General features: G+C 39.3%; 1 protein-coding gene across 1 annotated transcript; it reads left to right on the top strand.

The window, feature by feature from the left end:
* The first annotated feature begins 8511 nt into the window (after positions 1–8511).
* Positions 8512–22690, top strand: Rab27b (RAB27B, member RAS oncogene family). Its single transcript, XM_059246389.1, has 5 exons — positions 8512–8676; positions 10157–10242; positions 14561–14664; positions 17423–17546; positions 19966–22690. The coding sequence occupies exons 1-5, from the start codon at positions 8524–8526 to the stop codon at positions 20153–20155; spliced, it is 657 nt and encodes a 218-aa protein (XP_059102372.1). The 5' UTR covers positions 8512–8523; the 3' UTR covers positions 20156–22690.
* Positions 22691–24344: the final 1654 nt, after the last annotated feature.

Below are 24344 nucleotides of genomic sequence, written 5' to 3'. Positions count from 1 at the left end.
AATCCTATCACTTGGGAGGCAGAGATTCATCTGGATCTCTGTGAGTTCAAAGCCACACTGGAAACAGCCAGGCATGATGACTCATGCCTTTAATCTCAGGAAGTGATGGCAGGAAGCAGAAAGGTATACAAGGTGTGAGGAAGGAACTAGAGTTTTTGTTAAGCTTTTAGGCTTTCGAGCAGCAGTTCAGCTGAGACCCATTCGGATGAGGACTCAGAAGCTTCTAGTCTGAGGAAATGGGATCAGCTGAGGAACTGGCAAGGTGAGGAAGCTGTGGCTTGTTCTGCTTCTCTGATCTTCCAGAGTTGACCCCAGTACCTGGCTCCAGGTTTGTTTTCAATAATAAGACCTTTTAAGATTTATGCTACATTTTTCCTTTCCCTAGTTCCTGATAAACTGTCTCTATGAATTTATCTTTTCAGGAATTTTCATACAAACAGAATTGTAAACTATGTAGCCTTTTGCTTGTGGCTTCTTTCACCAAAGTTTTTCAAGTTTTCTGTGTGATAATGACATGTATACATACCTCATTCCCTTCTTCTGACTAAATAACCTTCCATCATGGACATAGCACATTGCATGTACACACCCAATAGGGGACCATTTGGTTTGCTTCCAGTTTGGAATTACCAAAAATAATTATTTTATGAACATGTGTGTATGTCCCTACCAAGTTTCCTTTTTATTACTAGATCTGTTCATAGTCCAAAATAAGAAATTACATCAGATAAAAACTACCTAATAAGGGCAATTTTTTTTACTTGTAAGTTAAAATGAGTGAAAATGCAATAATAAATATTCTTCTAAAAATGATCCAATTGTGATTAAAATGAAACATTGAGAAATGAACAAATTGATCTTTGCCTTTATCTCTACCTTACTGATTATTTCAGCATCTTTATAATCTCTTAAATTTAAATAATAAACTCAATAAATACATATTTAATTTTTTTTGGAATTTATAGTGTGGTGGTTTGGATGAAAAGGGCCCCTGAGGCTCATGGGGAGTGGCAATATTGGGAGGAGTAGCCTTGTTGGAGTAGATATGGCCTTCTTGGAGGTTTGGCTTTGAGGTTTCAGATGCTCAAGCCAGGCCAAGTGTCCCACTGTCTCTTCCTGCTGCCTGAGGATCCTGATGTAGAACTCTCAGCTGCCTCCCTTGTACCATTCCTGCCTGCACATTGCCATGCTTCCTACCATGATGATAATGAACTAAACCACTGAACTGTAAGCCAGCCCCAATAAAATGCTTCCCTTTATAAGAGTTGCCGTGGCCATGGTGTCTCTTCATAGCAATAGTAACCCTAACTAAGAGAGTAAGTGTATATGATTTCAAAGCATGTCCTTTCTATTGTTTCGATAAACACCATGTCTGAAATCAGCTTGAGTAGGAAAGGGTTTATTTTATCTTATATTTCCAAGTAACAGCCCATCATGTAGGGAAGTCAGGGCAGGAGATCAAGGCTGGAACCTGGAGGCAGGAACTTATGCAGAGACCGTGGAGGAACACTGCTTACTGGTTTGCTCTCCATGGCTTGCTCACCTTGCATCCTCATACCATCTAGGACCATCTGAACAGGGGTAACATCTTCCACAATGGGTTGGGTCATTCAATATTAATCATTAATCGAGAAAGTGTTCCACAGATGTGCCCACAGTCTAATAAAGGCAATTCCGTAATCAGTTTTCTCTTCTTGAATGACTCCAGCCCAGTTTGTTTTAAATTGACACCTAACCAACACAATACTATAAAACTAAACCAAACTAAAGGGGTACTTTAGAAAAAATAATTTACAGAGTAAAAAAAATTGACTTACAAATGAGTTTAATATGTACACATAATAACATGTCAATATAAATGTGTACTTGTAAAGCCTCTCTGTTGGAATTTCTAGCCTTTATTGCAAGCATAAGCCAAGATTTGAAGCTCAATAAATTATTAGTTTATTAAATTATAACTCTTGATCTCAGATAAAAAAATGCATCTCTTTACTTTTTTCAAATAGAAAAATTCACTCCTGTTAGAATAAGGCTCATTTAAGTTGACAGAGACATATAGTTTAGTCTGAACCTTTGGTATAAGCTCACATTCATTAATCCTAAGTAGTTTTTCATCTGAAATGAAAACGAATTGTGATAAACCTTTCTAGCATTAAAATACTGCTGACGAATCCACTAAATAAAAAGTAGCTTTTAGAAGGGACTTCTCCTTCGAAGCATATTTCTGTTCCATTCATTCGTGGGCTAGATGCCAAGTTTTTCAGCCATCCGTAATTTGACTCTGGCATTCTGGACACAAAGTAGCTCTGGAAATGAATGCTTCAAGATCAGATAGTTGGAGCCCTTCTTTGACTATCATTCAGGAAGTGAAGCATGGTCTAGGAAAGTTTCACAAGCTAACCTAGATCTGCTGGAGCCCCACACAGCCAATCAAATACAGATTACTGAAGAAAGAGTATTTTGAAATGATCTACACTGAGTGTAAATGATATCATGCATGCTTTATTTGCTTACTGTTTTTAAATTTCCAAAGCACCTTGAGAGTATTCAATTGTTCTTGATTAATTGAATAAGTTCAAGTCACAAGGTCACAGCTTGTCAGAGCATTCTTGAGATAGTTATTTGATGGACTGGCCAGTAAATTTAACCCATATATTACCCCTGATTCTGGTCACTGTAACTCCCTATTCTCAGCACTGTGCAAACAAGAGGTGCCAGTGAGTACGTGCTAAATGATGTGTCCTCAGAACTATGCAGACAAGAGGTACCAGAGAATGTATTTTAGATAAACAAAGAAATGCTTCCCTGGAGGATCCCTCCTCTCCAAGCCCCAGCTTGTTTTAGGCCAACTTCATAGGTTCTGTGTGAGCACAAATCTTATCTTTAAAACATGTAGTACTTTGAGAATTTATCTTCCAAGGATCTCGAAATAGTTCTTTTAAGAAAAAATATTCAATTGAGGGAAGAATTATCATCAAGGAAGCTTCCTCCTGGAGTAGCTAGGAACAGATACTGAGAGCCACGGCCGGATAATGTGCAAAGAGACCTTAGAACACTCAGTTCTAAATGGTGTGTCTCCATCAAACATCTCCCCTAAGGTCTCAGGAAACCTATAGAAAAAAAGGAGACGAAAAGATTTTTAAGAGCCAAAGGGAATTTTAGACTCTTTTTAAAGTGAAGATTGTGTGTGTGTGTGTGTGTGTGTGTGTGTGTGTGTGTGTGTGTGTGTGCATACACATGTACACATGTGTGCATGCACATATGTGTTCCCAGAGGCCAGAAACAGTGGCAGGTCTCTTGGGGTTGGAATTACAGGAATTGGTTAGCTTGTTGATATAGGTGCTGGGATCTAAACTCTGGTCCTCTGGTAGAAGCAGTAAGTGCTCTTTGTCTCTAAGATCCAGCTTCAGATTTCTTTAACTCTCGCACTTGAGAAGCAAAGGCAGAAGTCTCTAACTGGAAAGTACCACAATGACCATTAATCTAAATGCCTATCTCACAGAGATACAGGAATCCATGTGATAAATTTTAGAAGGAACCCATTTTTATCAATTACTCACAAAATTAGTCATGAAATTTTTGCTTTAGATTGGAGGAATGCAAATATATTCATTTACTCAACAAATATTCTTGGAGTACTTTTGTTGCATCATTGTCCTGGGCTCTGGATCCAGCAATTAGTGATCCCCTCTAGGGAAGAATACACCAATTGTCAGTGCCAACAGCCTTAAAAACATATGTTCAAGTTATATGGACTCCATGGGCTATAGTTAGGAATATATATACATACAAATGCATATATGAATGCAATACAAACTTATGAAAGAGGTTGAAGCCTCGTGGGCTTTCCCAGTCTCAGTTGGCATATTCATTGGTGTTATCCTTGTTCAGCTCACATTTGGGCAGTCATGTTGGTGAGACTTTGTGGGTGTGGCTTCTGATGTTACCACAAGACACAGTCTCACATCAAACTCCCTGATTCTTGGCTTTTACACTCTTTCTGTCCTCTCCTCTGCAATGTTGCTCCTCTACAATGTTCCCTGAGCCTTAGGTACAGGAGTCTTTTGTAGATATATCCAACAGGACTGGGCTCCACAACTCTACATTTCGATGGGTTGGTTTTCTGTAGCGGTCTGTTTGTTGGAAAGATGTTTCCTTGACAAGAGGGGAAGACTATCTTATCTGCCGGTACTCCATTTTTAATTATAGTAAATGAGGAAAAGTCTTGTCCTTCGGCTCAGCTGGAAATCAGTAGTCTGTCCTGCAAGTCTATCGTCCTCTCCGGTGTGTCTTTACATCTGAACACTGAGGTCCAGGTAATTATTTGCTTTTACTGCAGGCTTTCAGACACTGCAGAAGCTGTGGGAGGGATGCATTTGAGATCTTTTCCCTCCTCTTCCTTCCCCTTGAAGGGTTCTAGGCACAGCACCCCATCTTCTGTCTCTCTCTGTTCCCCTGGCTCTGTGGCATAGCTGTGACACTGTGATAAAGACCAAGAATCAGATGTGAGCTGGAAAACAGTACAGTCTTCTGGCTTTTTGTCCTTTTTAGACCAGTAGAACCAAGAAACGGCAAGATTACCCATTTTCGCACAGAAAAACAATGTTGTTAAAACATGTCAGCTTTTGATCCTTTCCAGATAAATTTCTATCCCAATTCTTGGAAAAGGAGATCTTTCCAAGGCTTTATTTTTTTTTGTGCTGCTGTGTTTACCTGATAGGAGAAAAAAAATCTACATCAATCATTTTAGGACTCAGAAAGTAGTGTGGTAATAAAAAGAGAAGCGAATCAAATAAATTTTAGAGGTACAGATATAAATGTACATATAAATAAACGTGAGAGAGAACAGAATTTTAATATTCTCAAGAGAAACTTAAAAATGAACCTCTAATTCTTATTTTAATAGGTCAAAGAGCACATTGGAAACACTAAGTAAATGTTTTCCACAGTGCCAGGCTTTGTAGTCATTGTATATGGTATTTGTGTCCAGTGCCACAGTGTGTCCAACACTCTTCATTTATAGAGCAGAGGCAATGTGGGCCACAGTGAAACTCTTTCCTGGTAGCTGGTACTGCTCACACTGGATTAGATCTTGATTTGGAGGCAGCCCTGGTATTGCCCCAGGCAGGATATGTACAATGAACAAAGAATACATACATTGGCTACCAGTTAGGAACACATGTTACGTCATGTAGTTGGCAAGTGGTTAAGAGCTTCGTAGTATAAATGGTCAGTAAGCTCCCATGCAGTGGTTCACTGGTTCTCACCTAGTCTGGATCCTTGTTGTGCTGTAAGATTGCATGCTAGTTAATCTTTCTCTAAGATCCACTGAATACCATAGTCCATAAATGCTACTGCTTTGTATGACAAGCACAATGTTGATTCCATTCATTCGTCAATCATGTTCTAGTCTGGAAATCTATGTTGTAATTTTCTTGTTTGGTTTTTGTGAGATTTTATTTTAAATTCATTTTATTTTTTAGAGACAGGGTCTTTTATATCCCAGGCTGGCCCCAAATTCACTCCATATCCCAAGATGTTCTTGAACTTGTGATCCTTCCTACTCTATCCTTCCCAGTGCTGGGATTACAAGCGTGTACGATTACAGCCAGTTTTATGCAGGGCTTGAGAGTGAACCCATTCATCTCAGGCAAGCACTGGACCAGTTGAGCCACATCCCCAGATCCCCTTGCATTCATTCTCACCTTTTAAGTGCACCCAAACTCTGCCAGAAGCTCCATTGTGATGTATATCCTTTTAGGTTTCATCTTTAAGTTCAATACTCATATGCTGATGGATTTTGTTTGAGATTTAGTCTCTCTTATGACTGTCAACAATAAAGTGAAAGAATATAGGAAATGTGAATAAAATTTAGATTATGCTGATACACTCTTTTAACTCCATCCTTTTCATTTTTTCAGGGAGCCATGGTACCTTCCAACTTTACTTTCTATTTAGGTATTCAGTAGCTCTAGTTCTGGCCCTCTATGGCTTAGACCTGGGAAAGATGGTGGCAGTCGTCACCTTTATCTTAGAATAAATTTAAGTCTTCCTTTTCCCAGGGAAAAAAATGAACAGGCTGTTAATAAAATGATACTTAGAGAGAATATAGAGAGATGATAATGCAGGCCTCCAGTAGGGAGCATCATTCTGTTTGGGCACCAGTGTGGCTCCAAGACTGAGAGCAGCAGCAGATTCAACTACAAAGCTCTGATTTAGAGCCATCAAGTTTAGGAGTTGGTAAGTATATGCAGTCTCCTACAGCAGATATCTCCAACAGGAGTCTGGTGTCCTTGGTTGTCTGTGCCCTTTCACTAAGAAAGGCTAGCTGCTGATAGCTGCACATGCTTCCTAAGCCATAATCATACTTTGTCTAGACAGTTTAAAATGAAAACAAAAGTCTTTATAGTCAGAAGACTCAGCAAGTTCTATTCAGTGATGAAGGCAAATTATGTGAGGACAACGTGATATGAATTATCCTATCTCAAAAAAAGATTCTTTAATGAAAGAAACACACATTCATAATCAATTCAGTCCTATTTAGCAGAAGCAATGTAGTTCAGATTTAAGGAATTAGTTATATTTAAAAGATGCAAATCTCCAAAGCAATTTAATGATTATTAATTATTTGATAAATAACTCATTATCTTCATCAACTGTTTTACCCAAGGACATAAAATCTTTCATCTTGGACTACTACTTAAAAATAGCAAAGTAAAAGCATTTTGGATTAAGTTTATGTACATGAAAACCATGCGTATCTGCTTCTATTCAGGTGCTTAGTGGTGATTTTAATGGAATCCAGTTTCTCACACATGCATGCACATATGTGTCGTGTACTAAGCTATGTCCCTATCCCTTCTCATATTTTGTAACACTATCAGGTGAAGTTGCCCAGGAGGAAATTAAAGTTGTGATCCTCCTGCCTCAGCCTCCAAACAACTGGAGTTACAGACCTACACCACCAGGCCATTTTTATATTTTTGGAAAATCACTAGAATGTTTTAGCTCATCTAATAGGCTGTTTTTGAACTGTAATTTCAATCATTGCAGAATAGACTGTTTTAAAGAATAAAATGGCTCCTGGGTTTGCATAAATAGGAATATCTTCTTTTTTTCTCATAATAGAGCAATGTTTTCCATGTTAGCAAAGTCTTCAAAGGCCTCCCTCTTTGTAGTAGGATACAACAAACACATTTCTGGGTGCTAGGGGATGTCTTTCTGTACTGTGAGTATACGTTGTTCACATTGGTTAATAAATAAGCTGTTTTGGCCTATGGTAAGGCAGCTTAGAGGCAGGTGGGAAATCCAAGGAGAGTGACAGGAAGGAGAAAGCCAGAGTTTAGAGAGAAGCCAGTACCACCAGGAGAAGCAAGATGTGAAAGTACCAGTAAGCCACAGCCATGTGGCAATTTATAGATAAATAGAAATGGGTTACGTTCTAAGAACTAGCTAGCAAGAAGCCTGCCATAGGCCATACAATTTGTGAATAATATAAGCCTCTGTGTGTTTACTTGGGTCCCAGTTGCTGAGGGACTGCAGGTGAGCGAGATTTGTCTGGACTGTGGGGGAGGGGGGCAGGACCCAAGAAACCTTCAAACTACACCTGTGACCTATGAATCAGAAAGTTGTAGCAAATCTTAAGTTATGGTAAGAACTTCACAACCATAGAGCAGGATGTCATTCAGATGAGTTGCCTTAGAATAACCTCTGGAGATGCATTTGCATTAGCTTAGGGCTGGTCTGCAGTCACAGCCATCATAGCTACAGGGGAGGAGTGGCCTGGCCTGTGCACTGGAAAAAAGTTGGGTGATGTTTTCACCCAGACAGGAGGCATATTACCGGAATAGCCAAAACTACGCCTTGCAATTGCTCTGCTTCTCTTTCAAGGCTTGGAAATCAGTGCTGTACTACTCAACACAGACTGATTCAGAACAGAGGCTTCCTTGTTTGGGGAGGGAAGATTTCTAACAGTTGTTGCTGCAGGATTTCACATCAGTGTTTTCAGGGGCATCAGGCTAGTTGTTAAATTCTTAAGACTAAAAGGGAATATTGTGTATGGATATAATAGAAAGCTTCTCCTTTATTATCAGATGCAAATCTTTCCAATTTCTTCATTTTGCATATAGTTGCAATCACTTTCTGCCTTTGCTGCTTCATTTTCTAGTGGGGTTTCCCTTCTTGTGTCTCCTTCCTCTCCCTAGCACCACACTGCTAATACTCTAGAGACTTGTTTTGGAAACAAAAGTCCTTGACTTTTTAAGGTCTATTATTGTGGTACCAATGTCTTTTATACAAATGCTTGCTATTATATACCCTGATGTAAAGTGATAAAACGGCAGGCATGCCCTCATACTCGAAGCTGCTTTGACCAAGTTATTTCAGGATTTCGGCACAATAGAGGCATTTTGTGTTATTGTCATTAATTAAATGTATGTTGCGTTCTGATAGCAGACAGAGGACATCAACTTCAGCTGTATCATATTTGCTCTTCTCCTGTGCAGGCTCGCCAAGACCACCACTATGACTGATGGAGATTATGATTATCTGATTAAACTCCTGGCCCTTGGAGACTCGGGAGTAGGGAAGACAACATTTCTTTACAGATACACAGACAACAAATTCAATCCCAAATTCATCACTACAGTGGGAATAGATTTTCGGGAAAAACGTGTGGTAAGTTTTTAACTATACTCTTAACCTTTCTACTTATTCTCTTGTATCAAATAAGAATTGAGAAATTGTGTTTATTGCACTTCAAAGTGTCTGGGGTTTTTTTTGTCACATGAAACTCAAAACTTCAGAATGTTATTTATTATATTTTCAACTACTAGTAACATTTTGATAGAAAAATATTGAGTGACACTATCTGTCTTCAAAAGCACACTAAAATAAATGAGTTGTTGAATTTGTAGATAAAGTGTTTTCTGTGAATTCTTAAGGAATCTTTCAAATTTTGACTTATTAAAGTACTAGAAGTATTAATTCATTGGTCCAAGATAAATTTCTTAGAAAATTGAAGGATTTACTTCCTTACTCCCAACAAAGAGGTTAAAAAGTATGATTGGCAAATATCTGGAACACAAGATTTATAAGTTCTTGCTGCATTTTTATTTCTGTGTAGCCTCAGCCATCAATCACTGGCTTGTTATGAACAGAATGTGAGACCCATCCATGCTATTTTCCATGATAAGGGAGCTTAAGTGAGAATCACAACACCATTTCCTTCTCCCATGCTAGACACTAATGACAGGAAGGAGGATATTGTGACATGTGAGGCATGTAGCATAGGCACATAAGCTTAGCCAGATTTCCTGCCACCCATGGTATTCTTGACTGCCAAGATCACTGTGCCTTCCAGTTGATGTCACAAATCCCAAAGGGAAATGCTTGGTGGAAAGCCACTATATGAAAGTTGAATCGCTTCCTATACCTTAACTGAGAGCCAATAGATTGTGGACAGCTCTGCTTCCAGCAACTCCAAGATTCTTCTGACTTCTCCCCTTAGCAATGCCTACCAATCTAGGCAGAAATATTGCAAAAATGTGCCTATAAAACATTTCCACTAAGCCACGAACATTATCTGCAAAGACCCTCTAAAGAAGAGGCTAAAAGACAGAGTCCGAAGTGTCCTAACTCAACCCCCTGAGAAATTCTGTGTTCATTTTCTAACCTAAGTCATCTTGAAAGTCAATTCTCTGCTAAAAGATAGCCAGGTACTCACAAAGCAAGTTTTGTTTAAAATGGTTTTCCCATTTGTAATTTCATTTAAGTTTATTACAGCTATAAAATATGAAAGAATTATGGTCTCAATTTGTCGAAGTAAAAAAAAAAATAGACTCGGTAGTTTAAATGAAAAGTTGGTTTTTGAACCTGGGCTTTCATCCTGATCTGGTGTCTGCTGCTTCCATGAGGGAATGACAGAAGGTGTCTAATTTAAGCTTGCAGTATGCTTAAACTGTGTTGAAAATCATACTGTACTTGACATTTCAAAGTGAGATATATGTGATACTTGGGGGGAAAATAAAGCAAATATTTATTCTGCACTATGAACTTTGATTATCGTAATCAACGAAAACACTCTGGGTGAACCCAGAGAACTACAATGTTGACGAAATGCAAGGCGTTATTAACTGAGGAGGATTGTGTTTTTCAGGTTTACAACACACAAGGAGCCGATGGGTCTTCAGGGAAAGCGTTTAAGGTACACCTGCAGCTTTGGGACACTGCTGGACAAGAGCGGTAACAGGAAATTACTTTATTTCTAGCTACCTATAACTTAGAAAACATTGAAGAATGAATGTTGTAGATGAACCTCAAAAAAATGGTATCCAACTTTTCTACCAGTTTCAAAATAGATAGCTATGCCCAGTGTGGTAGTACATTCCTATAACCCTAGTGCCCAGGAGTCTGAGGCAGGAGGATGGCTTCAAGTCTGGGCTACAAAATGAGAGCAACTTTTTCTCAAACTAAACAAACAAACAAAATAAAACAACTAATGGGCATTTGTATCAGGAAATAAAAGTCTGTGGTTTCTAGTTCATTATTCACACTAGAACTGTATAGCTAGCGCAGATCCGAACAATTAGAGGGGAGTAAATCTACCTTCATACTTCCTAGTGAGGAGAAATTTCTCAGATATACTCCAGTGAAGATTGAGAACTAGCATTGTTGCAAGAGCTGATCACAGACAGAGTTGAAGAGAAGGTGTTTCACCCTCCCTGTCTTTCTGGTCTCCCACCCATATTCTTTGTTATACGCTTGGTAACTGCCTTTTCTCACTCAGAGTTGGCTCGCACCATTACTTGATAGCTAGAATATTTTTTAATTAAGCTCTGTGTATGATACGCCTGCATTTTCAGACATATTATGTATGATGTACGCATCTACATGTGTGTATACATGGTCATGTGGTGACTGCGGGCATGCATGGGCTGTGACATGCATGCTGTCACATGCTGTCAGAGAACAGCCTTGGGTATAGGAGTGAATAGGTCTTCTTCATCGTTTACCATGTTGAGATAGGGGCTCCTGCCTTGTTACTCACTGATGCACATGCCAGGCCAGCTGGCCCAGGAGCATCCTGGGATCCTCCTGTCTCTCCTTCTCACCTCATTGTAGGAGCACCTAGATTACAGATGCACACTACTATGTCTGGCTTTGCATGGGTTCTGGGGATCCATAATGATCTGCCTGTACTAGGAGCACATTGCCCACTGAGCTGTTGCTTCAGCCCTAGAACCTCTTTCCCACCTTCCTAACCTTCTTCTTTCTCCAGCCTTGCCTCAAATTCCACCTCCCCATTGAAGCCAATAACAAATCCCCACTTTCTTTTGAATTCCAGTGACACCGACATTCTGCCACTAAAACACTACTCAATAGATGCTATGTCACCATTTAATAAGATAACTTTTCCATTATTTTTAAATCTCTGCCCTTTATTGACTCACTCGTGGCCATCTTTTCCCAACAAAGCTGTGAGCTGCGTAAGGGTGGAATTCTTCCTAGTCTTTCCACCTCATTTCTGCTGTCACATGCAAGATAGCAAACAGTACATCGCAGCATGGATTGCTTGGAGCTTGCAGTGATATTCCATTATTCAATGAAAACATGTTTCTTGGGGACTCAATTTCCAAGTGTTAAAGACCCACATCTAATAAAACTGTCTACTATCAGATTGAATAAAAGTGGCGACAGAGTGACAGCGAAGATATGTAGGAGACATCTTGCCCCCGATTCTGCATCATATGTCTTAGAATGCTGATGCTTGTAAACACCCATATTTTTGAAATGCATCCAAAATGTTCTCGCTTTCAGTGAGTGTAAACGCCAGGAGAGGTGGCGGGCCCTCTCTGTTAGCTTTTTTGACTGTGCATTCCATTTACACACACCCTTCAACACTGCTGGTTCTTCTGAAGTCACTCCTCATAAGAGTCTCTTTTCATGTGTCAGTTTTGTTGTCACAAAGATGTATGTTTTATAGACCAATTTAATTCATTTTTGAAGAAGCAATACGGAAAAAAAAAATGTGGTTCCCATATGTCCTCGCACACGATATGTCAGCCTTGCATGATGGCCGACTTCTCTCATCTGTCCCCTTAATACAGCTGCATTGTAGGGAATGTTGGCTTATTCATCCCTTGAGAATTTTGCATGCTGTGGGTATAAGGCGTAGCTAAGCAACAAGATAAACAATACCACAAACCTCAGCCCTATGCCTTGGGGCTTCTGGAAGTATAATCCAGGTAAGGGTTGTGGTCATTGATTAAAAAGTCAATGATGGGAAAGCAGGAAAATATATAATCCTATGTGAACATAAAGAGTCTAACCCTTGAGCCCCCTCTAGGGATACACAACAATAAGGAGCCTGATTCTCGGGTCTGTCGCGTTTTATGGTCTTAGCTTTTCCCACCTGAGCCACTGACTAGGGTGAGATGGGAAAGGAGTATGTGTAACTGGGTATCAGTTGCATTTCTTCCATGGAGTAACGGAAGGAAGGGTGACAAAGGACGACTGATCCAGGATGTTAGCCAGCTCCACAGCAAGTGTCCTGTCTGTCTGTGCTGCTGTTTAGTGAGGAAAATTTTGCTTCAGTCAGATGACACAATAAACATGCTTTTTAACTACTTCATCATTTGCTGTGGGCAATGAGGAAAATAACACACAGGCTTGTCCTTCACACACATACACACACGGATCACTTTTCTCAGCCACATCAGTACAATGATTAAGAAACAGCTTTGTAGGCACAGCTTTTCTGCAGAGGGAACTATTACAGAATGCCTGTGATCTCTAAGAGCTGCCAGGAAGAGGCAGAAACAGACCCACATGGAAACAAAATGAGTAATCCTTTTGGTTTTTATAATCTACACCTTTGCGTTTCAGAAATGCTGTGCAAAAGCAATGATGGATTTATCTCTTCCCTCACGCTTCAAAGAACCGTTCTCTTTTGATGTTGTTTAAAATCTGTAGGAATAGCGAACCTTTTACTGTACTCTATATTTTCTTATTTTCTTTAATATCCAAATGCACTTTGTAAGTAAATAGCATGTTCTGGGCAATGAAAACAGGCTGTATTCTCAATTGGAAACACAGCTCCTTTTCCCTTAGAGCTTACAGATGAGTGTAGACATTGGGCAAACAATCAATCTCAGCATGGCCCCGGGACAAGTGTCAGGAGACAGAAGGTGGTAAGTGAGCCCTCTAGGAAGAGGCTATTCCCAGAAGGCTCCAGGAGGAAGCAGTGTTTCCACTGGTGCATTACTTTTGCACTCATACACAATGCATGAGGGAATGTAATCCTGCTAAAGGACAGGCAGAGGAAGAGAAAAGACTAATGCGAGGCAACCCACGGAACAACCAGCGTGTGAGGGAGCCCGGGGGGCCAGTGAACTTTCTCAGAACCAAGAGAAGATTAGCATGCCCATGGGTAGTAGGCAAGAGATGAAGCCTAATGATAGACAGGTGAGGATCCTGCAAAGTCTTGATGGCTGTAGTGCGGTGCTTTGGTGCTATCCCAAGAGCCATGTGTCATCATTAAAATGTTGTTAGTGAAAGAATCACAAAATCAACAGGAAGAAATGCGAACTCCCCCAAACTGGACATGGGAAGCTTACTAAGATGGTAACTGGGGGTGAGCCATCATGAAATAGCTACCAAGTGGACTAAAATGAGAGACCAAAAAATTAGGAAACCATGGAGGAGAGCAAATGCCGCACTTCTCTATTTCAAAGCTGGGTGCCTTTCTGACGTTCCATTGTTAACTTCAGCCCTTCCCTGGTCCCTGTGTGCATTCTCCAGTTCTGCCCCGTGCTGATGTCATTGTGGGTCTCAGCCTATCTTTATCTTCACTAAAGAAGTCAGAGCAGGAGCAAGGGAGGGGATCAGTGAGTGTGCATCTTAGCATTTGTATAATAGCATACTTCCAGAATCCTACACTGTGAATAAATATTCTCACTTTCTTTCCCCATGACCCAAGTTTCTCCTTTGTCCTTCCTTCAGTCCCCCATCATCTTCCTCTTCCTCATGACTCACACACCCACCTGGGGGAGACTCTTACCCCAAAGGGTGCTTTAAAAAGAGTTCATCAACTCTTTTAGTTCTGAACTGCAGCGTGCTTTGCATGCTCACAGAGGTTCTCATTCTCAGGCTGATTATATACCTGCTTTTCTTCTGGCCACAGACAAGAAAAATTGAAAATTCTAAGGTAAAGTCCACTATCAATGGACTAAGATTTTAATTGTGGCCCAGAAGAAGCCATAGGACAAAAAAAAAAAAAAGAGAGAAAGATTCCAAGAGGCTGTGGTGGCAAGTTGGTGATTAAATGGAACTCTATATCAGCACCATGGCACCATAGCGCCTGAGAGTGGTCTTTAAAAAATAATTTGCAAGCAGATCTTCTCTCCCTGCCCTACAGCCGTCTTCTGGCCTAGTCTCACATGTCCACCTAGAAAGATATGTGTGTGCTATAGAGACAGCATGTATGTGTGGGCAACATTGTTGTTTGGCCTGTGATTGTGAGTTTGTGGACTGAGAAACAGTCACTGTGCTTCGTCGGCAGGTTCCGGAGCCTCACCACCGCCTTTTTCAGAGACGCCATGGGCTTCTTGTTAATGTTTGACCTCACCAGTCAACAGAGCTTCTTGAATGTCAGGAACTGGATGAGTAAGTGGGCTGAGTAATACGTGTGGACAGCTTCTTTGGGACTTGGCAGCTCTGTTTGCTTGTTTGCCTTGTGGAAACGCAGCCACAGATTAACTCTGAAAAGACGTGAGCACAGTGTACCCTGTGTCATCTTCAGAGTGGCAACTTTTGTATCAATAAGCAACACGGGTTAGAATTCTGTTTTCCTTTGACTCTTCCTAGAGAAGCCTATGAGACTATCTCAGGACTAAGGGTTTTAGCATTCTGGTTAAGCAGCCATTGCTTTCATTCATCCAGTAAGTAATGAGGATTTTTGACAAAGTGAAAGATAGCATGTATAGTATTAAATTTGAATAGACAAGACAGAGAACATCCACAGTGTTTCCTGGGGGGTGGGGTGGGGGGACACTGGCATCTAGATATGCTCAAGGGTGAAAGGGTTAACTAAACTAGGAACTACTCCAGAGAACAGCCGGCCATGTTGATAAGGCATGGCTCTGGAATCACCCAGCTCACACAAGGTTTTGCTTGAATAAAATGTTAAAGGAGGATGAATAGGATGCTCCATCAGCTGGAATGCTTGCTGTGTAAGCTTGAGGACTTGCGTTCAGTCCCCAGAACCCACACAAAAGTGGCAATAGTGGTAGGCTGCATTCTGCTCCCAGCACTAGAGAAGTGGAGACAGGAGATTCCCCGGAGCTTCGTGGCCAGCCACTGGACCCACAAGGTCTGAGAGGCATTTCAAGAAACGAGTAGACAAATGATACCTGAAGAATAGAATGGTATTGAATTTTGATCTCCAAATGCAGGCATATCCGTGTACACATACATCTATATACACATCTGTGCACATACACAAGAATAAATAAATAAATAAATAAATAAATAAATAAATAAATAAATAAATAAATAAGTTGTTCAAACATGGAGACAATCTAACTATAGGAATCTCCAGCCTCCCTCCCTCGCTCCTTTCTCACCACCCATCAGAGTCTATGACTTCATACTTAGCTCAGAATAAAAGCTGAAGTCCTTCAGCTACATCCAGGTCCACTGTGAAGCCTGACTAGTCCCTCCTTGTGAGTCTCTAATCACTGACCCTCAGCCACACTTCAGAATAGTGAAGCTCTTCTTCCTAACCATCTTTGTCCTTCCTGTCCCCTCTGCCTGGATTTCTCTTCTTCAGTTGACAACCCTGTGCTACTACTTCCTTCCTTCCTTCCCAAGATGTTGCCTAGACTTTGTTTCTCTGTAGAGAGAGCTCTCCTGATCTGCCACTCCACCTCCTGCAGTGCTTGTCACCCCTCTGTGTCCCCTCAACAGTGCATGGTTCATTTGGACGCTGCCACCACGCCCCCGACATGGTTACAGATTTTTTGCCTTTACTTGTGTCTCATACTATTTCTAGCGTAGAATACATGCGCTGAGGAAGACTAGGCTTCACACATTTATTCCAGTGCAATATTCTGCACTTGTCCTGGCACTTTGTGTATGTTCAGACTCTTGCTATGTCTATCTAGGTCTCTATTGCTACATTTCTATGTATAGAACACATTACATAAAATTTACAATGCACTAAATATAGCTAGGTAAATTAATGATGCACTAAATATAGCAATAGGTAAAATTTTATATGTATTTTGAATGTGAATTCAGTAACCAGTTGCAGCCAATAGGGAAAATATCAACAAAGCCTGACTTTCTTAATTCCCTCTCCAAATTAATGTTTACCCTAGGATCTGTCTTTATTTCCTTTGAATGTTGTATGTCCTTATCCAAATTCTGGTACTATGATTAGATTCTGTTGAGACAAGGAAATAATAAGATTATTAGATTCTTTCAGAGAATGGTTTGTTTGTCATTTTTCAAGGCAGATGGTCCTCTCCCTCAAGTCTCCAGGAAGATATTATTGGGATTTAGGATAATTAATTGCCATGTCTAATAACCTCTGGGTTTCTAACACTCAGATCACTGATATTACAGAATAAATCTTTGTGTGCTTCCTCCAGTCTTGGCTACATGACATATAACAGGTCTAAATGAGGTGGAAGGCACAGGTGGAGTGGTCTCTCCTTTCCTTTCCTTCCCTTGCTTCTTCTTTCTTTCATTCCTTCATTACTTAGTTTATTCTCTCTCTCTGTGTGTTTCTCTCTGTCTCTCTCTGTCTCTCTCTGTCTCTCTCTGTCTCTCTCTGTCTCTCTCTCTCTCTCTCTCTCTCTCTCTCTCTCTCTCTCTCTCTCTCACACACACACACACACACACACACATTTGCCTAAAGAAAGAGAAAAGATTTTATCTTAAGCTTGTTTTTTGCATGAATTTCCTGTTTTTCAAGCCCTGTCCATTCCATAGGTCATCACTTTGATGTCAGGAGAGGGGAACAGAGCTGCCATCTAATGGAGAAAATGAACATACATGAAAACCATGTTCTATCATCTCCAAGTGAAAGGCTTAGATCAAGCCTGATATTCTTATCTGAGGAACCAATGGCAAGAAGCCACATAGGTCAGAGGGCAAGCTCCTGGGTATAGGTGAGCAAGTTTAGGTATCAGTTGAGGTATTTCCTGTGTACCTATCTTTTAGCATTACTATCTGTAATTTGTGAGGCAACATCTCCATTTTATAGATGAAACTGTGAGGAGAGATGACCAGGCTGATCAGCATTAGTAGGCAACAAAGCTGCAGATGAAGAGCTGGGTTAAGAATCTAGAGTATGAGCTGTCCTTTAACATCATTTGCTTGTGACTAACTCATTGCTTCCCTCTGCTTCCTTACCAAGGCCAACTGCAAGCAAATGCTTACTGTGAAAACCCAGACATAGTACTAATCGGCAACAAGGCGGACCTGCCAGACCAAAGGGAAGTCAATGAACGGCAAGCTCGGGAGCTGGCTGAAAAGTATGGGTGAGTCACTCTCACTGGGAACCATCTGACCTTGTCCAGAGATGAAGCAGAGCCATGAGGGAGACATTTGAAGGAATCCCCTTGGATCAGAAACAGCAGTGAATTAAAAAGTCTTTCCATCTGGGGAGATGGCTCACTGGGTAGAGTGGAGACCTCAGTTTGGATCTCTAGGACCCATGTAATAGCTGGCTATGGTAGAATGTGTCTGTAACCCCAGTGTTGGGAGAAGAGATGAGGTTCATTAGCCACCCAGTGTAGCTAAATCAATGAGCTCCAGATTTAGTGACTGACACTCACAAGCAAGCAAGCCTGCACATATATACATATTACACACACACACACACACACACACACACACACACACACACCTCCCTTCCAAAAGCATATTAATAATAGCATCTAACATTTATTGAGTCCTTATCATGCATTGGCCATTGTTGCTAGCCTTCAGCTCATGGAGCTTCTCATAGCCATATGCAGGAGACACTGGAGTCACCCACCTTTTGCATAAGAAGGACTGAGTCACAGAATAATTAAGTGCTTGGCAGAAGGCTAAATAGCTATTAAAGAACCAAGCTTAAATTTAGTTCAAGGAATCTACATCAAGCCTTATATTCATAAACTCGGTGCTTTACTGCCTCTCACTTAACAGTTACTTAGGTGAGCAAAGAACAGTATCTGATTTGGCCTGGATAATTCAGCCGTCTTCCTGGGTAGACTTGACTGGCAGCTGGAAACAAACTCAAACAAAATCAGCCCATGTAATTGCAGATTAACCTCCATGGCAGAATTTGTCAGTGACTTTTAAACTTAAAGCAGTTTTATCATCTGCCAGAAAGAGCTCATTTGGATCTTTCAAGTTTAGATCTTCTTGATGCTGTTAATTCCAAATACACGTAGCTTACCCTCCCGTGAGTATTATATCCAGTGTATGCAGCATTTTGAAAGCAAACTTCTAGGTGACTGGCCAGAGGGAAGTACACTGTCAGTGATTCTGCTGACCAGAAAATGTTAGCGGAGCTGCTGACCACTGTTCTAGGCATTTCTCCTACTGGTTTGTTTACTCCATTGTGTTAAAGAGGTGATGATGCCTTGGCTGCAGCTTTCTGACTACCCCCTCTAATGGTTTCCCATACACTGGGGTCATGACAGCATGGAAGAACAACTCATTAATTTTGATTTAGTGAAAAAAAAACAAACAAAACAAAACCAAGAAACAGAAAACAAGGTTTCCAACTTGCCGGCAAAAACTGACACTAAGATCTCTTTGCCAGCCATGTATTATGTGGCCTTCACTTGTGTTTTGTATCTCTTCTGATCTCTTTCTTCAAACATTTCTCATTAAGATTTTGTGTGAGACTGCTTCCTCTTGAGAAGGCCCTGGCTACAGCTGCGTGGTTCTCTGGTCCCTAGGTCCCTCTCTTTCTGTTAACCCATGTGCTCAACTTAAATTTATACCAATATCTTTATTCTCAAAGAACAAAAGTTTAAAAATTAAAATGTAATTACATCATTTCCCTGTAATAAATGCAACCCACTGAGTTCATTTAGTGTTGCTTGTGTGAATACTGGGGGCAGTGGGATTAACCATTTGGGACTGGGTAACCATTTAGGGTGCTCATCTCTGGGGAAGACTAATTCTTCCTTTCTTGGCAGCCCTTAATCAACTAGGGGTGGGGACCCATGCAATTTCCCTATCCACACTGGCATTTCAAATAAAGTTGTCATTGCCCAGCTTCTATTTAGATAGCCATATTATTGAAGTATTGTAGGTGTAACTTCCCTGTCATTTCTAGGAGAGACAGGATCTTATAGCAGACTCCCTGGTCCTTAATTAACCTCAGTTCTTGCACTGGAAAGACGACTTAGTCATTAAGAGCACTTGGCATTATTTTAGAGAACGAGTTTGGTTCCCAGCATTCATGTCAGGTGACATATAAATACTTGTAGCTCCAGCCCCAGGGGACTTGACACCTTCTTCTGGCTTTCTTAGGTGTATGTGTGCACACACCAACATGCACACACATATACACAAACTCACATACATACGTACACACATACACATGTGCATGTATATACACACATAAATGAAAATAAAATCTTTTAAAAATAAACCTTAAATCTGCTTTAAAATGATTTTATATGAGAATATTATTATCTGCATTATTCAAGAATGTAGTAAGTTCAGTGTCACAATCTGGTGACTATATTTATTAATGGTAACATTGCATTCTTGAACAATGAAAGAGTTTGGATAGTAATAAGACATGATAACCTCATGAAGTAATAAATTTGTTAATTAGCTAGAGTTAATCTTTCTATGATGCATATGCACTTCAAAAGAATGTGTTATATATGAGTCATAGATATAATTTTACAGGTCAATTTGAAAAATCTGTTTTTTGTTTTTTTGTGTTAGCATACCATACTTTGAAACAAGTGCTGCAACAGGACAGAATGTAGAGAAGTCTGTGGAAACCCTTCTGGACTTAATAATGAAGAGAATGGAACAATGTGTAGAGAAGACACAGGTTCCGGACACTGTCAATGGTGGAAATTCTGGAAAGCTGGATGGGGAAAAGCCAGCAGAAAAGAAATGTGCCTGCTAGAGACACTCCTCCTAAGAACCAGTGATGAAGAGCCCACCCAAATACTACATCCTGAAATAATGCAAACCACAAAGTTGTTGTTGAGTAGATCATGAGCAATGGCATGTCTTTCTCTTCCCTCCCCCATCTATTTTAATAAACCAGGATAGTCAATAGTGTTAAAAGAACTGTACTGTTAACCTGAGTCCCTTCCAAACAAAAATCAAAGTTCTCCTAAGGTGGTCTCACCATCATGGATGCTTGGTTGTATTTTTATAAAGAAGTTGTGTATAAGAGAAGAAGTATCAGTGACTTTTAAATGAAAGCACATATTACTATCAGCCTGGAGAAAGGAATAGGCTAACTAAAAAGAATATTAAAAGATTATTTCTGTTCACATCTACTTATGTGAAGTATGAGTCATAGTCTATATTTGCACTGGGGAAAACATATTCCTAAAAATAGACACATAATAAAGAGTTCTGTGTGGCTTATTAAGGATGACTACATTTACCCAATAAACTACACTGATAAGGTTGTGAGTGGGTGAATGTCAGACTTCTTGTAGGAAGTTGTGTAATAATGCCATTTTTATATTTTTTATAAATGGCAGAGAGACAAGAACAAGATCATGGATGAAAAAGTATAAGGTACATTCCCTGGAGGAAATAAAACATGGGAATATGGCAGTTGAACAGGTAAAATTAAATGGATCTTTGAGATAAGTCTGAGAGAGTCACTTAGCCAAATTTCACTGAAGCAGATTGGAAGATGGCATTATCAGTTGAGATTGAGAATGCCTTAGAAGCTCCAATTCAAACAATTCAAGCTTTTAGCATTGCTTCTGATAGTGCCCAAGTTCACATTTTATTTTTATTTTTTTTTATCAAATTCTTATAAAGAATCACAAGAAAAAATAAATCATATTTATTGAATATACCCTATAAATATAGTCAAGAAACTTAAGATTTAGTCTTAAAGTTTCCAAATATAAAATTTGTTGATGATAGAAAACAAAGAGTGATGGTTAATTGTGGGTTTTGGTTCATTTTAGAAAAGCACTAGAAATTCTAAGTTGTATTTTCCCTCTATACCACACTTATCTCTGTGTTGAAGCAGTTACAGCAAGGTATGTTCATGGACCAATAACTTCAAAATAATTATGGACCAGTAACTATGGTCACACTGAATTTTCACACCATCAATAACCAAAAATTGGTGATGCTTCATTCTTTATTATAATATTTTTATTTTGTCAAGAGGAAAAAATAACTATAGTTGAGATGTACTTGAGAAAATAACAAGGATGGATCTGTGTTTTATCTCACCAAAACTGTAGCCAGTGGTTTTATTTTTCCTTGAAGCTGACTTTCCTTTCTGGAATTAACCACAGAATTCACATTGACTTACTCTTATCATTGTGAAAATTCATTGTATTAGTTTTATTCTCTTAATTTGGCATACATATAACCCCATCTTATCAAAGTGGTATTTAAACTTGTCAGTCAATTTTACCAATAAGAAAACAATTGCTTTGAGTTTTCTGTTTTCTTTGAGCCTACAGCTGGTGATAGCATGCTTTCTCATCCTTTAAAATATTTTCAATCTCAAACTTTTGCATACCTTGTCTCCTTTAAAAATTACAAACATTGCAAAGTAAAATCCCAGTGCCATTTTAAACCTTTTCCTTCTATCTTCCATCTGGTGTCCAGTCAATTTCAGAAATATACACAGATCTGAGGACATGTCTACATAAAATGTTTTTAAGATAAGTTGAATCCAGAACTGTACCACTAATCAACAAATCAACACAATATGGAAGCTTGTAAGGGATTCGCCCTTAGTATAATTCTCAGTACTAATATCCCAAGACCTCCAACTTCTATGATTGATTCTAGGTTAGTATTCCCACTGTCTGGGATGTTCTTCTTGATCTCAAAGTCTGTGTCATGGGTGGAGAAAGCTGTGAGTCAGTGTTTATAATATGTCTTCTGGACAGAAAGTAGAAAGAAATGATCACAGCTATGGCAAAATCTGGTGAATGTCTTGAGGTCAATAAATGTATTTCTGATTTTGATTCAAATTGTGCCAGTATTTCCATAACAGGGAATGGCTGAGTCATATAATAGTGAAGGAATTTCACCTTTTCATTTTTTTCTCATTGTGTTCTAGTTACATGATTAATTTGCTTATGCCAAGATTTTTCATTGTCAGATGAGAATTTTTCAGGACCTGCTTTAAGAACATCATTGGTAATTGTAGCATGAAGTGGAGGGCAATGATACCTATAAATATGGAAATGTGCCTATAAGAGTAACAAGTATTAAGTACTGGATAATAAACTTGGAAGGGTTGACATTTCAAGCTGCCAAAAATGAAAATATTCTACTTATAAACACTTAGTCTAGAAATATTTCTGTCTATAAATTTTGATATCTGACTTTGAAATCTATTTGACTATTGTTAGAAATTCATTCTCCTATGATTTCCAGATCCTAGTTCCATATTTCATTATATAACTTCAAATTGAACTGGTGCCATAAATATTCTGCTTTAAAGAGCTCCATATTTAAAAAAAAAAAAAAAGAGCTCCATATTTTTTATCCCACTACAACATGTATGTTCAGTTGTTTCCTCTTAATAATTACCTCCCAAATGCTTGTGTTTTCTGAGAGGTATATAATGTACATGATACTTCTTTCTGACACAGAGCCCGAGTCTAGAGTGTTTACACTGATTGATGTTTACATTGCCCAAACTCAGTGCCTCAAACACCTCTGTGACAAGTTTTGTCTCCAACCACATAACTCATTTTCTCTAATCTTAGGTCCCCAAAAGTTCTCACAGAGACAATACTGTAGTGCAAAGCCAGCTGATAGCAGCAAAGCATTCAAGAACATCATTGGTATCTGGAGATTATTGCTACCTTCTCCTAGCCTGTCACAGATTAGACATTTCTTGAGAGTTAACTATAAATTGGTATAATTTGATTTTTAATCTAATACAAGAATTATCTTTTGAAAAATATGCAAAATAGTGAAAAGAACATGCTGTTGATCTTAGTCTGACTATTGTAACAAGTTGCAACTAAGTGGAAAAAATGCTGCCTGTTGGGAGATGAACTTAGATCTCTCTGTAATAGTTTCAAAATTCATAATTTACTACTTTAGTCAATTTGCTATCAATTTACTGTAAAATAAAAAGACACCAAAACCAGCATTTTCTAAAGTATTTTATCTGTTAATTTTTAACCAGATGAGACATTCTACACATCAGTGGGTGGCTTTGTTCTAATATACAGTTATTGTTTGCCAACCTGTATAGATAAGGTGAATGGTTAAGAGTTTGAATCTGTTTCGTTGTCCTTTGTGTCAAGAAGAAAGAAAGAAAGAATGAAAGAAAGAAAGAAAGAAAGAAAGAAAGAAAGAAAGAAAGAAAGAAAGAAAGAAAGTGAACTTGACTATAAAGCGCTGTAGCATGACATTAAAGATCTGTAATAACAATCTCATTCCAAAGACATTTAAAGCTTCAGATTGAGTCTATTGGGACTCAACAGATTTGATGAGGCTGGAGTACCTCCTCATTAGTATACTAGGGTACCAGTTAGAGGCAGCTCTGTGTGGTGATGCAGTGTGTGCCTAGACAAGGTGAACACCCCAAAGCGCCTATGAAGGAGACCATTCACTCTTCTATACCTCTTTTCTCTTAATAAAGGAAAAAAATTGCCTTCCTTGCTGTATATCACACTTAAAAGTGTGATGACGAATTGTCATCCATGGAGGATTTTAGAGTAATGCTCAACACTCAAACTATAAAGAAGTAACATTCCGAGTCTATGGCTTGCTAAGATATGTAGTAACTCCTTGAAGGTCTGGGGATATACAAGCTCAGATGTAGGACACCTGAGTAGTATGTCTGGGGACTTGGGTTTGGTCTTCAGGCAACAGAAGGGCAGGGAGAAGAAGGAGGAGCGAAGTTCAGCCAAAGTGAAAGAAAACCTGGTTTTCATTTTCTACTACCAAGCTTTACAACACTGAAAGTGACCTATAAGTGTGAATATTTTAAAGAAAGCTTTATAAATTTTCAAGATGCCAAGAAACTCACTATGGTTGCCTAAGAATTCATTCCATTATATTTTCTTCCCAATATTTAACCACAGTGAGGTCGGCTCATTTCTGGCGTGACTGCAGAGATCTGAGACCTGACAATG

This window comes from Peromyscus eremicus, chromosome 19 (assembly GCF_949786415.1).
Source record: "Peromyscus eremicus chromosome 19, PerEre_H2_v1, whole genome shotgun sequence".
NCBI lineage: Eukaryota > Metazoa > Chordata > Mammalia > Rodentia > Cricetidae > Peromyscus > Peromyscus eremicus.
This window is presented reverse-complemented; position numbering and strand designations above follow the sequence as displayed.